This window comes from Diceros bicornis, chromosome 8 (assembly GCF_020826845.1).
Source record: "Diceros bicornis minor isolate mBicDic1 chromosome 8, mDicBic1.mat.cur, whole genome shotgun sequence".
NCBI classification, from domain to species: domain Eukaryota; kingdom Metazoa; phylum Chordata; class Mammalia; order Perissodactyla; family Rhinocerotidae; genus Diceros; species Diceros bicornis.
Window position 1 is genome coordinate 84,298,889 of NC_080747.1, and position 13,783 is coordinate 84,312,671.

At 36.3% G+C, this 13,783-nt stretch overlaps 1 protein-coding gene across 3 annotated transcripts in view; it reads left to right on the plus strand.

Annotated features, from left to right (window-relative positions):
- BANK1 (B cell scaffold protein with ankyrin repeats 1) overlaps positions 1-13,783 on the plus strand; it is a 316,316-nt gene that overhangs the window by 26,559 nt on the left and 275,974 nt on the right. For all 3 annotated transcript variants that reach the window (XM_058547580.1, XM_058547581.1, XM_058547582.1), the window contains exon 2: positions 5,194-5,592. In XM_058547580.1, coding sequence (XP_058403563.1) covers positions 5,194-5,592 — 399 coding nt within the window. The remainder of the gene's footprint in view (positions 1-5,193; positions 5,593-13,783) is intronic.

The window sequence follows — 13,783 nt, forward strand, 5'->3', positions numbered from 1 at the left end:
TCTCACCTTCCGTGTTCTGATGGTGTCTCCATTGGAGTGGGCATGGGCACCTGGGTGGTGTAATCCACAGGGAAGGAATCAAACCGGAGAGATCACGGAAAATATCCAGGTCCAAAGGAGACCATTTTTGAGTGTGAATTGCAGAAATGAGAAGCCCTGAAGAGGCTATAAGATGATAATACTACAATGTTTAATTGATTCTGACAATGTTGTTTGTTCTGGGCTAGTCAAATTCTCTGAAATCAGAATTTATCTTAAAATTTGTAGTATATTATAGTTTATTTGACCACAGTATTCTTTTCTTGGAGGAATATCAAGTAATGAGCTGTCTTACGGTCAATGTTGTCTTAGATTCAATAATCTATAGAGTAACAGCAATAAAAGGAGAGAAAAGATATGGACATTGCGGAAATAGAATTCCACAAACTTGTGTGAAGTAAGTTTGAAACATTTTAAAACCTCCCCACCGATCTTTAGAATCTTTTATAATTTTTAAATGAACAATTAACAATTTGTATTAGTGATAAAAAATTATAAAGGTGGGAGTTGAACATTTGCAGTTTATATGTGAAGGGGTAGGAGGTCTTTGCAAAATAATCCTGTAACAATTAACACCATACTTTTTTTTTACAGAAAAGAAAAAAATTTTCTTCCAAGGTTGTTCTGTGAGGCATAGAAGCATTGTTTGCATCTTAAAAGGAAGAAGAAAGGGGAAGGTTCTGCATTTGTATAAAAATAATTTTTGCTGGTCGTTCTTGACCATAGCTGAAAAGCATAATCTTAAAATAATGTGTTGGTACCTTCCTGTATTTGAAAAGAATAACTGAGTTAATTAACATATATATATGTGTATAGAGATTTCCCCTGAAGAAGACCCTGAGAAATGGACATGAGTGCAGGTAGTTTTTCTAGAGGATGAACCCATGAAGCACTAGTGAGAGAATGGGGAATGTGAGACAAGAAAGGGAGAAAAGCCAATAATGTGTATATTAATAAGCAGAATAATGCAGTGAGCAATTACAATTCAATACCACTAGGAATCCTCTAATTACTGCATAGGACAAGCCTCAGTATTGTTCCACTGAGGGATGGGAAAGCTGAGTTCCTTAAACGTTGACTTCCATCTCTCATTGACTGAGTTGAGGGTTGCCTCCCCAACCCTCCATGCGCTGAATCACCGGCACTTCTGAGATGCCAGGCAGGCATATGGGCCGAGGAAGCTCTGTCAGCTCCAAAGTCCTCAGGCAGCAAAACAGAGGTCGCAAGTGTTCACTGTGCTTAACAACTGACCACCAAGCTGTAGCTGGTGGTCTAGGAAGCTGTGGGAGGTTCATCAGCAGCATCCACTGCACAGATATGTACAGAAAACCCCCGGTACTTTTTGCAACTATGAATAAGTGAAATTAGCTTTCCTGGAGGTGAAATATAAGTTATAGTATTTTACTACCTTAATGCCTTTGGAAAATCTGCAGTTTTGTTTCCCTGTTGTACTAGTTAGATTACAAAGTTAGAGTATATGACCAATTCAGTTACACTGACTATATAATTTGAGTAATGATATATTTATGTGTGAGTGAGATTATATCAAGATTAACGTTCATGTTATCACTACTGAGTCCATCATGGCTGTTAAGTCATTTCTTTATAATTTTCTGTTTTCTTTTATTCTACATTTTGGTGACCAGTTAGAAAAATATAATATTGAAAAGATGCATCATGAAATCTTTCTCCATTATACACAAACATGGGTAAGAGATGGGATCTTATTCAAAAAGAAGAAAATCTGCCATTTCAAGCTGTGCATATGTCATAGGAAGGATTTTGATTTATGGTCTGTCTCATTCTTTTGGCAATATGTAGTATAATCTGTTCTCGGTGCAAAAGCAATTATTGCTATCAATTATTGATACAAATTTCCTTCAAGTTTAAAGATTACAGTATTTTGTAAGATTAATAAGTAAGGCATTGTAATGGAATCTGAAAGAACACTTTATAGTAAATTTATAAAACTTAATATGGCTATATTTTATTCCTACCATTGTATAATGCTATCATTTACATTATGTTGCTAGACTGGAGATTTACATTTTAAATAATTTATTTACAGACCTTAATTGCATCTTCAATAGCAATTTCCCTTTATTTTGGATAAAGCTTTCCAGGAATGAAAATTTTGTGTTTCCATGCTTTAGGTTCATCATTTATTGTTTCGTTTCACAGCCTCTAAAAGTTAGCCAACCTTAATGACACAAACTCTCCTTAAATGGGCAGAATAATGATTTAGATTTGATTTAGTTCAAGTGTATAAAATGAAGTGTATTGCAAGGCCAGTAGGTTCCTCTTGAGAATTCAACGAGAACAATTGTTGGGTCTACAGTCCAGAGGTTACTCAAGGACAAACTTCTATTTTCTAGCATAAGGAAAAAGAAAACCATGGCTGTGAAAAGGCCTTTTATTTTGACACAACACGGTTTCATACTAAAAGGCTGGAAGGCAGCATAAAGACCAATACTGTCTTCATGGCCCTGACAAGTTACCTCACCTCCCGGAGCCTCAGTGTGATCATCAGTAAAATAAGAATGACGAGGCCAACTCCAGACAGTCTTATGACTATTAAATGAAGTAATGCATGTTAAGTGCTTAGCAACATGCCTGGTAGATGGAAAGTCTCAGTAAATGATAATTGAGAAAATTAAAGATTAAAAGACTGAAATGATTTAATCTAGAGAAAAGAAAGAGATGACATTTAATGCTAATCTTTAGGTTTTTGAAGATTGTCAGATAAAGGTTATTGACTAAGTCTAAGTCAACTACAGATTTAAAAGGAAGGCTCAATTTCAGCGTGAGAAGAAATGGCCGCACAGAATTGAGAGAGACTCGCTGTCTGCTTTTCCCGGGAAGTTTTGAAGGATATTACTATTTTCTCTAAACTTGATTTCCTGTGGCTGCCTTCCTACAATAGTGTGATACCCAGCCATGTAACCTGGGAGTATTCATTCTGTACTTCAATTTACCCTCATAGCTTGCTCTGTGATTTTCTTGATTTAAATTTTAGAGTTCGTAGATAACCGTACCCTTGGAGTACATCGTATGGTCTGTTTCCTCAGTAGGAAACCAGACACCCAGTAAACTTTCACATATTTGCATACTTGAGATGAACTCACAGGCTGCATAATATTGATGAAGTTAGCTCTTATCACTACAAAGAATCTATTTTAATCTTTTAAATAATGTTATTGTGTCCTCTGCTGTTAGAGGTTAAAAGGACAGAGTGGAATCCTAATTCCAATACCAATTCAGTTTTCCCATCTGTGAAATGAGAATAACATTAGTACCTTAATAGGGTACTTTTGAGAATTAAGTGAAATAACATATGTAATTCGCAAAGAGTCCTAGTTTATTTTCAGCAGTCGATCATTTGGATTATTATTAGTTTTATTTTTACTCCAGTTATTTTATAAACTATACAGCCGCTTCCTCTGGCTATAATACATAATATAAAGAAAACCCTTCCTCTCCTGTTCCTCGAACATAAAAGTACTAAGTTATGACACCATGTTTGTGTTTGTTCGACAGTATTTATTGAGCATTCAGGCTGATGAGACACCACACAGAGAAGAACAGAACTATACTAACGATCCACACACAACTTGTGTAGGATTCCCGTATGTTTTCTCTCAGATGATTTTTCTCATTCTGTGTGTATGAATATATTTTTAAAATTTTGTTGAATATCTGTTCAAGTGATTGTGCTAGGCATTGTGTAGGAATCAATGAGTTGAAAAAGAAAGCATCTGTCCTCGGAGATAATATTTGTATCATGGGAAAAGACATGGATAACTCAATAAAAATACAATAGCTCTCAAAATTGTCATATCAATAGTGTAGAACATACATGCTCTATATCCAGATGGAAAAAGATAATTGTGGATTCCAAGAGTTTTGGTGTTTTGCTCTTTGTACTCATAATAACACCTTATAAGCCTATTTTTAAGAATCATTACTTTGTTTTATTAAATAACACAATTTACTAAAAAAAATAAGCAATATGGAAGAGTGAAAAAAAGTCATATGTCTCTCAAAATCCTGTCTCTCATAGACAACTGTTGCTAACCATTGATGAGATTATTTTGAGTAATAATACAGGGCAGGCTGTGATTGTTTAAAAATGAGATTATAGGGGGTGGCCCCGTGGCGCAAGAGGTTAAGTGCACGCACTCCGCTGCGGTGGCCCGGGGTTCGCCAGTTCGGATCCGATGCACCACTTGTTAAGCCATGCTGCGACGGCGTCCCATATAAAGTAGAGGAAGATGGGTACAGATGTTAGCCCAGAGCCAGTCTTCCTCAGCAAAAAAGAGGAGGATTGGCATTGGAAGTTAGCTCAGGGCTGGTTCTCCTCACAAAAAAAATAAATAAATAAAAATAAATAAATAAAAATGAGATTATACTCTACATGCTATTTTTAAATAATTTATTTTAAATTAATATAAAGTAAAATTGAAGGACATTAATTTTCAGATAAAAATTTCTTTACTCAAATACTTTCTAAATTATTTATTACTGTTTAGGGAGAATGATGGTACAAAAAATAGTAAAAGAATGGAGTCACTTTTTAAATTCAAGTTTCAAATTTAGGCAGTATTAAAGGACTAAACTTCGTGAAAGATGAGGTTAGTTCTTTATACTTTCTCCTCCTCAAATGCTCAGTTTTCTCATTCTATGATTACCTTTATTTCATCAAGATTTTTACCATTTGCATTTTGTCATGCAATCGTAATCCCCTCAATATTTAGTCTTTGTTCTATAGGTACATGTATTCAACTTAGCAAGATGAAAAGATCAGCAATACAAATTCGATTAGCCATCCTGTAGCCCAGCACCCTAATCCCACAGAATATCCCTTCCATTCTACCACAAACTCTCTCTCTTATTTCTGTGGAGCATCTTAGGTTCACATTTGCACAGTGAGTACAATGTGGACTCACACAAAGCATGACTGTGCTGCATGTGAAGCATTACTTTCATCCTATATGATTATGATGGGGATGATATGAACTATATTATTGGTCTCTGGTATAAGCAAAGTAACATATTACTTAAAGAATACATGAAAAATTTTGAGAAATAATGATATAAACTTCTGTTAGCATTTCAAATATAAGAAAATTAATACATTATTTTCTTTTTTTCCAGAAAATACAAAAGACATCATAATGATATATGAAGAAGAGGCTGAGGAATGGGCTCTGTACTTGAAGGAAATTTTTTTACATGTTGTGAAAGGGGAAGCAATCCTGTTATATCGCTTGGAGAATTACTCTCTTCAGGATTTGGAATTGCTGAGTTTAAACTCTTACAAATGTAAACTTTTGATATTATCGAGTAGCCTGCTTAAAAACCTAACTCCAAAGAAATGTCAGTTTTTGGAAAAGGTACTGCATTCACCAGAAAGTGTGGTTACTCTGCTGTGTGGGGTGAAGAGTTCAGATCAGCTCTATAAACTATTAAATGTCTCCGGAGGCAGATGGGAGATCTCAACTGAGCAGGAGCCTGACGACTACATCTCTGTCATCGAGAGCATCATATTCAGAGGTAGTGTGGTTGCCAAATCTTCCTTATTTGTTTGTTTTTTTATGATTAAAAAATCTAAAGTTTTTTGAACCAATGAATATCTGATGTTAGGATGAAAAAAAAATGAAAGCCAACTTTATTTAATTAACAGTATATTGCACTTTCCTCAAAATGCATGAAGATTCTTAATTTTTAGCTATATTCCAACCAAGCCTTATCAGTTGTTCTAAAAATGGTTTATAAATATATTCCTTAGGGAAGCCTGTCTGAGATGACACTTGGTGAAACAAGTATGGTATGCGGTGCTCTGGGTTGGTTTGGTTGTGGAAGCTGGCTTTACTGTCACCAGTCAGTAGCAGTCCAAGGTTTGAAGGTCTGGGTTAGAATTGTAGAACTTTTGTTGTGCTGATAATTGTATGATATCTATTACTATGGTGTAAAATACTGTTATTTTTATTAATTTTAAATTTCAAATTTAGTTTTAATCACGTAGACATATGTTAAAGAGCAGAATGCAAGGTCCCATTCATTAATTAATTACAGTTTTATGTACAGTCAAACTCTAATGCTTATAGCTTCTCGCTCCCCCAGCTCTGTTCTGCTTCAGTCTGGGGATGGAAGGGGTGCTGTGGTCAGCTGCTCCCCTGGTTTTCTCAAGCTGCGTTTTACCTTTGACTCCCAGTGTTCCAGCTATGGTTTCCTCTCCTACGGGGAAGAGGTGGGGTTCTTATTTTCTACTGGTCCTATCAGATATTAAGTGTTGACACTTTTTCTTGGAGCATGTTTCTGGATTCTTTGGGGATCCCCTCCTTCACTGGGGATGCCTCACCTGCAGTTCCTTAATGAGACACGTGTCCTCTCCTCTCAGCTCCTAGTTGTGGTGGTTCACCCAGTATAGATTCTTCCTGTTGATTGCTACTGCTCCCTCATGTGTCTCTTTTGATCAGAATCACACTGACATGTCTCCCGGCTGGCCCTTTCTCCCACCTGGCTCATATCTGTCTGTAAAAATGTTTGTCTTTTGCCCTGACAAACTCTGGGCATGCAAACCACTTCCAGCACAGCCACCACCATCCTAACCTCAGAGCAGTAATGCAGTCACAGCCTCCTTCCTTTAGTCATTTCCAAACATGGGTCTAGTATGAGTTAGGTGTTAAATCCAGAGAACACATATTAATCCCAAATGGCTTGCTGGAAACCCTTGTCACCATGCTTGAGGATGGTGGTATTCCTCAGTCCTCCTCGCGGGGGTGGTGGGACTCACCGCACTCCGACGACTATCTTGAAAAAGTCCTCTTCTATTTTCTAGCATTCCAACCTCTTCACAGTCAATACTTTTTAAGCCTTGTTTTGGTTATCCGTTGTTGCATAACAAGTTACCCTAAAATTTAGGAACTTAAAACAACAAACAATGATTATATCATAGTTTCCACTGTCAAGGAATCTCAGAGTGGCTTAGCTGGGAGGTTCTGGATCAGGGTGTCTCATGAGGTTGCAGTCAAGCTGCCCAGAGCTACAGTTATCTGAAGGCTCCACTGTCCATCTGTGGAGGATGTGCTTCCAACAGGAGCTTACATTGTTGGCAAGTTTGTTATTGTTTTTTTTAATCATCTCTTGGCTGCACGCAGGTCACCTCTAATAGATTCCTGAGTAAGGTCCCTTGGAAGCAATGTTTCTGAAATCTTGCATGTTCAAAAGTATTTGTCTCTTGCCTTATACTTGAAGTGCCGTTTGGCTGCGGACCACATTACTCTTCTTTCTTTTAGCATTGTAGAATTTAGGGAATTCTTATTTGCCTGGCTGACTAAAGGATTCTTCATTTATATTTGTAGTCTGATGAATTCGCAAGAACTTTATCCTGGTGGTGACTGTTCTGGACTATTTTGCCCCAGGACGTGGTTGGTTTTGTGTTTGTTTTCCTTTTTTTAGTCTTTTCCCCAACGTGTAGACTCAAGTCTTCTCTTATTTCAGGAACAATTTCTTGTCTTATGTCTTTAAATATTTGCTCTATCTTATTATTATACTATTTTTCAGGGATTCCTTTTACATATATGTTGGATTTCTTTTTTCTGTGGTACACTCAACCATTTCTCTCCAATTCTTTTCAATTATTTATTAACATCCATTTATTTAGTGTGCATTTATCACTTCAGTCCTTGCTGCCTTCTTATGCTTTCAGTACTCCCTCTTCCCCTGTATTACTTCCAATTTCTCCTTCGTTTTTATGGTGTTTCTACTTTTTTCCATTATTCCGTTTGGTCGAGCACTAGAAGCTTGTTCTTCTCTTTCTAACCTCTCCCTGACAACTTGCATTTCTGCACTGTTTAATTGCTTCAGAAAGGTGATTGCTAGTCATTAGAATTTAAAAATTCATGGTGAAATTTTTGGTTACAATTTTCAACTTCTCTCATGGCAACATGTTTTTAGTGCGTATTCCCCATATGCCATTGGTTTTCTTTTACTATCTCTTTCTCTTTATCTTATAGTACAGTAGCCTTCCCTTATCCAGAGGGATACGTTCCAAGAACCCAGTGGATGCCTGAAACTGTGGATAGTACCGAACCCTATATATCCTACTTTTTTCCCCTATACATACATACCTATGAGAAAGTTTAATTTATAAATTAGGCACAGTAAGAGATTAACAACAATAATAATAAAATAGAACAATTGTAACAACATACTGTAATGAAAGTTTTATGAAAGTGGCCTCTCTCTCTCTCAAAACATCTTTTTGTACTGTACTCACCCTTCTTGCGAGGATGTGAGATGACACAATCATATGTGATGAGATGAAGTGAGGTGAATGACGTAGGCATTGGAAAGTAGCGTCTGGGTGGGACGGAGCCGGATGGCGCGAGATTTCATCACGCCGCTCAGAATGGCACACAATTTAAAACTTATAAATTGGTTATTTCTGGAATTTTCCATTTAATACTTTCAGGCCACAATTGACCGTGGATAACTGAAACTGTGGCAAGTGAAACTGCAGATAAGGGAGGACTACTGTATCTTTATATAGACCCTATGCTTGTCCAGTTTTTCTTTTGTATCACTGAACAAAGTGAATTTTCCTTGGAGGTAGGCAATGTGAATTTTGTTGTTTATTCTGTTTTGTATTTTTTTTCCCACAATGAAAGACTACTTTTCTGCTTCCACAGATATAGACTGCTTTCTATAAATAAGTCTTTTCTGTATAGCTCCTCATTTAGCCTCACTTTCTCTGCTTTTTGGAACTAAACTCCTTCCACAGACACTGCTACCTGAAACTATTGCATCATGTCTACAATTAAAAAGGCATGGCCCCTAGCCTTAGAGGAAGGTATTTTTGTTAGCTCTTTTTTGAAATTTGCAACTTCTGGATTATTTCTTCAAGCTTTCTCTTCTGTTTCCTCCTGCACACCCTTCTACTCATTCATCATTGATTTTGGAACCATCCCATTCATCTGGAGGTCTAGGATTTCACTGGTTCCTATTTTCAATAAATAAGGCATTTGCATTATTGTTTCTCATTCTCTGTGTTTTGGGATGATTTCCAGGAATAAAAAGGGGGAAATATTGACTCTACACCAAATTTTCAAACTGGCAGTCCTCAAGTTTCTTATGATCTCTATTTTTTTATAGTATTCCCCAAGTACATTAAGTTTTTTTGTTGAAAAGGAAAAATGTTCGATTGGAGATTTTGAAAAAATTGCAATAAAGAACACATGAAGTACAACTAATTGTATGCTGATTTTCTCCCCTGAGACAGAGAAGTACTAAAAATTGGTGGCGAAACTTTGAGTGGTTCTTCACACCTATCATTTCTATTTCCTTGAAGAACTAAAGTTTTTTGGCCGCTTAAATTATGATGTCACTATTATGAAAAAATACTGAGGAAATGCTTTTTTTTGTTTTGCTTTAGTTGCTTTGTTTTATGATGAGTACTTTTGGGTGGCTATGTCAGTGGTATTCTGCTATATCTTCAAATTATATTCCCATTGATATTTGATAGGAGAAAAGCTTACACTTTATGGACAAAAGAGGACTATTTTGACAACAGTATTAGCTCTCCTCTTCCCACATTCAAGTTTTAGACTCTGATTCTTATGGTAACTTAGATGCACCTACCAAATAAAAAATATAACAATGTTGTGTGGGAAAAGATGTTCAAAGATGATAAATTTGTCTGAGCTACAAGAATGCAAAAAAAAATGTCAACCTATAAAGAATTTCCAAATCATGCATAAAATAACTTCTGTGTCTGGGTAGTGTCCCTTGACAAAATTGGTGCCAATTGCTACAGTCTGTGCAATAATGAATTTTGTTTTAATAAACAGCTTAAGTGTTTTGCAAAATTATTTTATGTTTCATATTGACATTCAAGTTGAATACGTAAAGTCTAGTTTTTAAAAAAAGGGGGAAATTCAGTTTTTACTGTCCATTTTCTACTTTCCTTCAACCCATAGAGAAATTGTGCAAAGAAGAAAGGAAGCTTATTATTCAGAAACATGACATGATAAAGAGAATAATAAAAATGCCAAGAAAGTCATGGAAATAATTAAATGTTCTAATATATTCAAATAAGAAAGAAAAATCAGAGGAAATTTTATAAAACTTAATGAAAGAGAAAGGTGTTTTACAATTAATCAAGGCTCCAGAGAAAAGTTTTTAATGTTAAAAAAAGATGAAAAAAGATACAATAATTCATGTTTAATCTGAGTATTTTATTTCCTTTTAAGAAATTAAGAAAGCTAAATTCCCTGTCTCCTTAATTCCCAAATTGGGAGTAATACAAATTCGTATGTGTTTTCCACCTTTCTGTGTGTGGTATTACCACTTTGACTGTATTTCTTCCTTTTTCTGTCTTATATTTCTTTCTTTCTTTTTGAATCTTTACCGCATTTTCTCCTTCTGGTTTTCCACATGTATAGGTTTTATACAGCATTGTTTATATGTAATATAAATTATTTGATCTCAAATTTATATAAATCAGCTAACTTTCCTGAATGTCACCATTGTATACTTTGTTGTTTGTCAAGCCCTCCCTTAAAAAACACGTCTGCCAGCTGCTGTGACATGGCGCCTTTACTGCATCTCCTTCCTCCAGCACTCTTGCTTCTTTCTTCTGACATCTTTGCCTTCGGGACCTGTCAGGCACCCTGGTTTCCTCTCAGCAGTCGAATCAGCTCTCTCCAAGTTTTATTTTATCATACTTTCATATTTGTATTTCATATTTATCATATTTTCTACATTGTCAATTGGTAAATTTAATAGTGGTGGGAAAGCTGCTAATTCTTTCATGAAGAACGCTAACGTTTTAATTTTGTTTTTGTATTATCAAACCAAGGATTTTAAATTTTTAGCTTCATTAAACCTAAAAGAAGAAGTCTAAAATTAAAAATAGCAATGTAACAGTGGAGTTATTGGAAAAACAAAACAAGGAAAGCAACAACAACACAAACAAACTGTGCAGAGCGCCTGTCTTTCCTTCCTCCCATCTGAGCTGTGCGCTGCTGTGGAGCTCTGCTGCACTGGCCACTGAGGTCTTGTGGCCTTTCAAAGGAAGCCCGTCCTTTCTGCATGGCCTTTCGGTTCCTGAGGGTATGGCTCTGGCATAGATGTTGTCACCATTAGTGGAGGCACCTGCTATTACTAGGGTAACTGCATCACCTCCCGGTGAACAGACACAGCCTCCCCTCTCTGCCTCAGACCACTGCTCTATGCTGCCCTCTCTGTCGGGAGTACCCTTCCCTGTATTTTCAGTCGAAATTCCAGCCATCCCTCATGGTCAACTGAAAAGCTGCTTTATCAATGAATTCATCTCAGGTCCCTTCTGCTTGAAAAATATTTTCCTCATCTCTAATCCTATTAAATTTTTATTATTGTTTACTTATGACTCTCGTTACGTTTTTGTAATTATTTTTGACAATTTCTTTTCTTCTCCTTATTACTTTCTGTTTTAAAAATATAATGTTGGTAACTTTCTAAAATATTTCAGCATTCTAAACATCCGAAAAATAACAGAAGAGTACAAATTGTGTTTTTAAGTGCAGGTTTATAAACGTTTATTAGTGTCGTTGGCCTTCTCCCTTTGTTGATAATGAAAAGGTTTACTGTGGTATGCTCGCCAGGAATATGCAACCTGAATCTAATCATGAGGAAACATCAGAAAAACCCAAACTAAAATATTCTACAAAATAATTTCTTTGTATCCTTCAAAAATATTAAGGTCAAGAAACTAAAAGAAAGGATGAGTTATTGTTCCTGATTAAAGGAATCTAAAATTACACAAAAACTACAAACAATGAGTAATCCTGAATTGGATGCTGGACTCGGAAATACAGCTATGCAGGAAAAGAATGGGACAACTGATGAAACTTACTATGGACTGTAGATTAGATAGTGGCATTGTAGGATGTTCATTTCTCAGACTTTGAAATTGTACTATGGTTATGTAAGAGAATATCTTTGATTTTAGGAAATACACATTGAAGTGTTTAGGGATAATGGGGCAGAATGTCAAGTGGCATATATAAGTATGTATATGTACACACACATATAGACATATGCATCTGTGTACGCAGACGTGTACATATGTATGTCTATGTGTGTATATGTGAGTGCGTGATTATTGGCTAAATATCCTGAGTTCTCTACTGTGCATATCTGTAGTTCTCAGAGATGAACAAATACAAAGTAAGCACATTCTTGTGCTATGTGCTGATAGTTGTGCAGCTTTGAGAGCTGATACTTTCAGGAGGAGGACCTAGTTCACTGCCTGCGCTGTGAAGTTAGGCTTGATGACCCTGTGGCTGGCATCCAGGGAGCCTCCGAATGCCTGTTTTGTACGTAGCGATACAGCACCCACTGCCATTCTTACTCTGGAAAAGGGGGCATCGGGCATGAGAAGTCACATTCACTCTCTCTTGTTTAATGATCTTTTTTCCACATAACATTTTAGCCCTTTATGTCAAGTTGTCAAGTACCGTGTCTTACGTCTTATACTCAGGCTTGTGGTATATTGTGCTTCTTTCTTAGAAAAATTGAGTAGTTCTAAAACATTAGATAGTGATTAGGAATCATCGAATTACATTGAGTTTCTCCCCAAAATTTCCTGTGTAAGCTGAATGTTTAAAGGAGAAACTAATTTTTTTTCTGTTAAACAAATGTTAAATATATATGTTTTCCACAGAAACCCTGTTAACTTGCTTCTGAGCCCAGAATAGTAGATATAGCAGAGAGATGACTGAATTAATAATACTTTCCACCTGATATGATTATTGTGATGATTAAATTATTTAATACATATAAAGAGCTTAAAAGATTTCCTGGCAAAGAATCAGTGTTCAATAAATATAAGCTAGTTTTATTACTTTTCTTTCTATACATAAAATTAAAGAGAGAAAGAAAGAAGGAAGGCAGGAAGGAAGGAGGAAGAAAGAAGGAAAGAAAGAGGGAAAGGGCTGAGAGAGAGAGTTTGGGGTGGGGGAGAGACGGAGGAAGAGAGATGGGGGTGCTCTAGGACTGTAAATAGAGGCCAAGATAGAGGTTATTGGTTGGGCCAGAAGTGGAGGTCATAGTAATGAATGGAAAACCCAAGGCTGAAAAGAGTGTCGAGTAAAGAAGTGAGTATAGTCTAGGAAGGGTTAGAGTTCAGGAAACAGAGAACAGGTGGGAATGGGGGAAGTAGAATGAAATCGGAAGAGGAGAATCGATTTAAGTCACCAAGGCTGATAACAAAGAACAACTTCATTCATCTCAGGATCTGTACTGCTCGTTGGAGGGCCCAGGCCAATCCACAGGGGAGGTCCTGAGGGCTTTGGGACCTGCTCAGAAAAAATACCTGCAGGGAATGGAAAGGAGGAATTTTGGAGAGAATATTTCTGTTTCTGGTAACTTATCAATTAGATACCTGGGTTTGTTTTTCTCACTAGCTAGATGTGGTAAATATGGACAAAAGGATATACATGCTAAAAGAAACAGGAATTCCATTTTCTAGTGGTTCTAGTTCTTCATTTTCACAATTTGATATGTTTGGGCTTTCTCTAATATGGTGAATGAATTATAACCACTCCTCCTAGTTTACTAAATGGTTGTAGTTTTCAAAGTTTAAAGTTTTCTTTTTTAAGTAGAAGGAACTTACAAATGGTAAATTAAATTTTCTGTTTTTGTTAAATGAAGGAAGTCTGTCTGCACTGTTATGTGAAGTAAAGGGAGCCTTCCTACATTG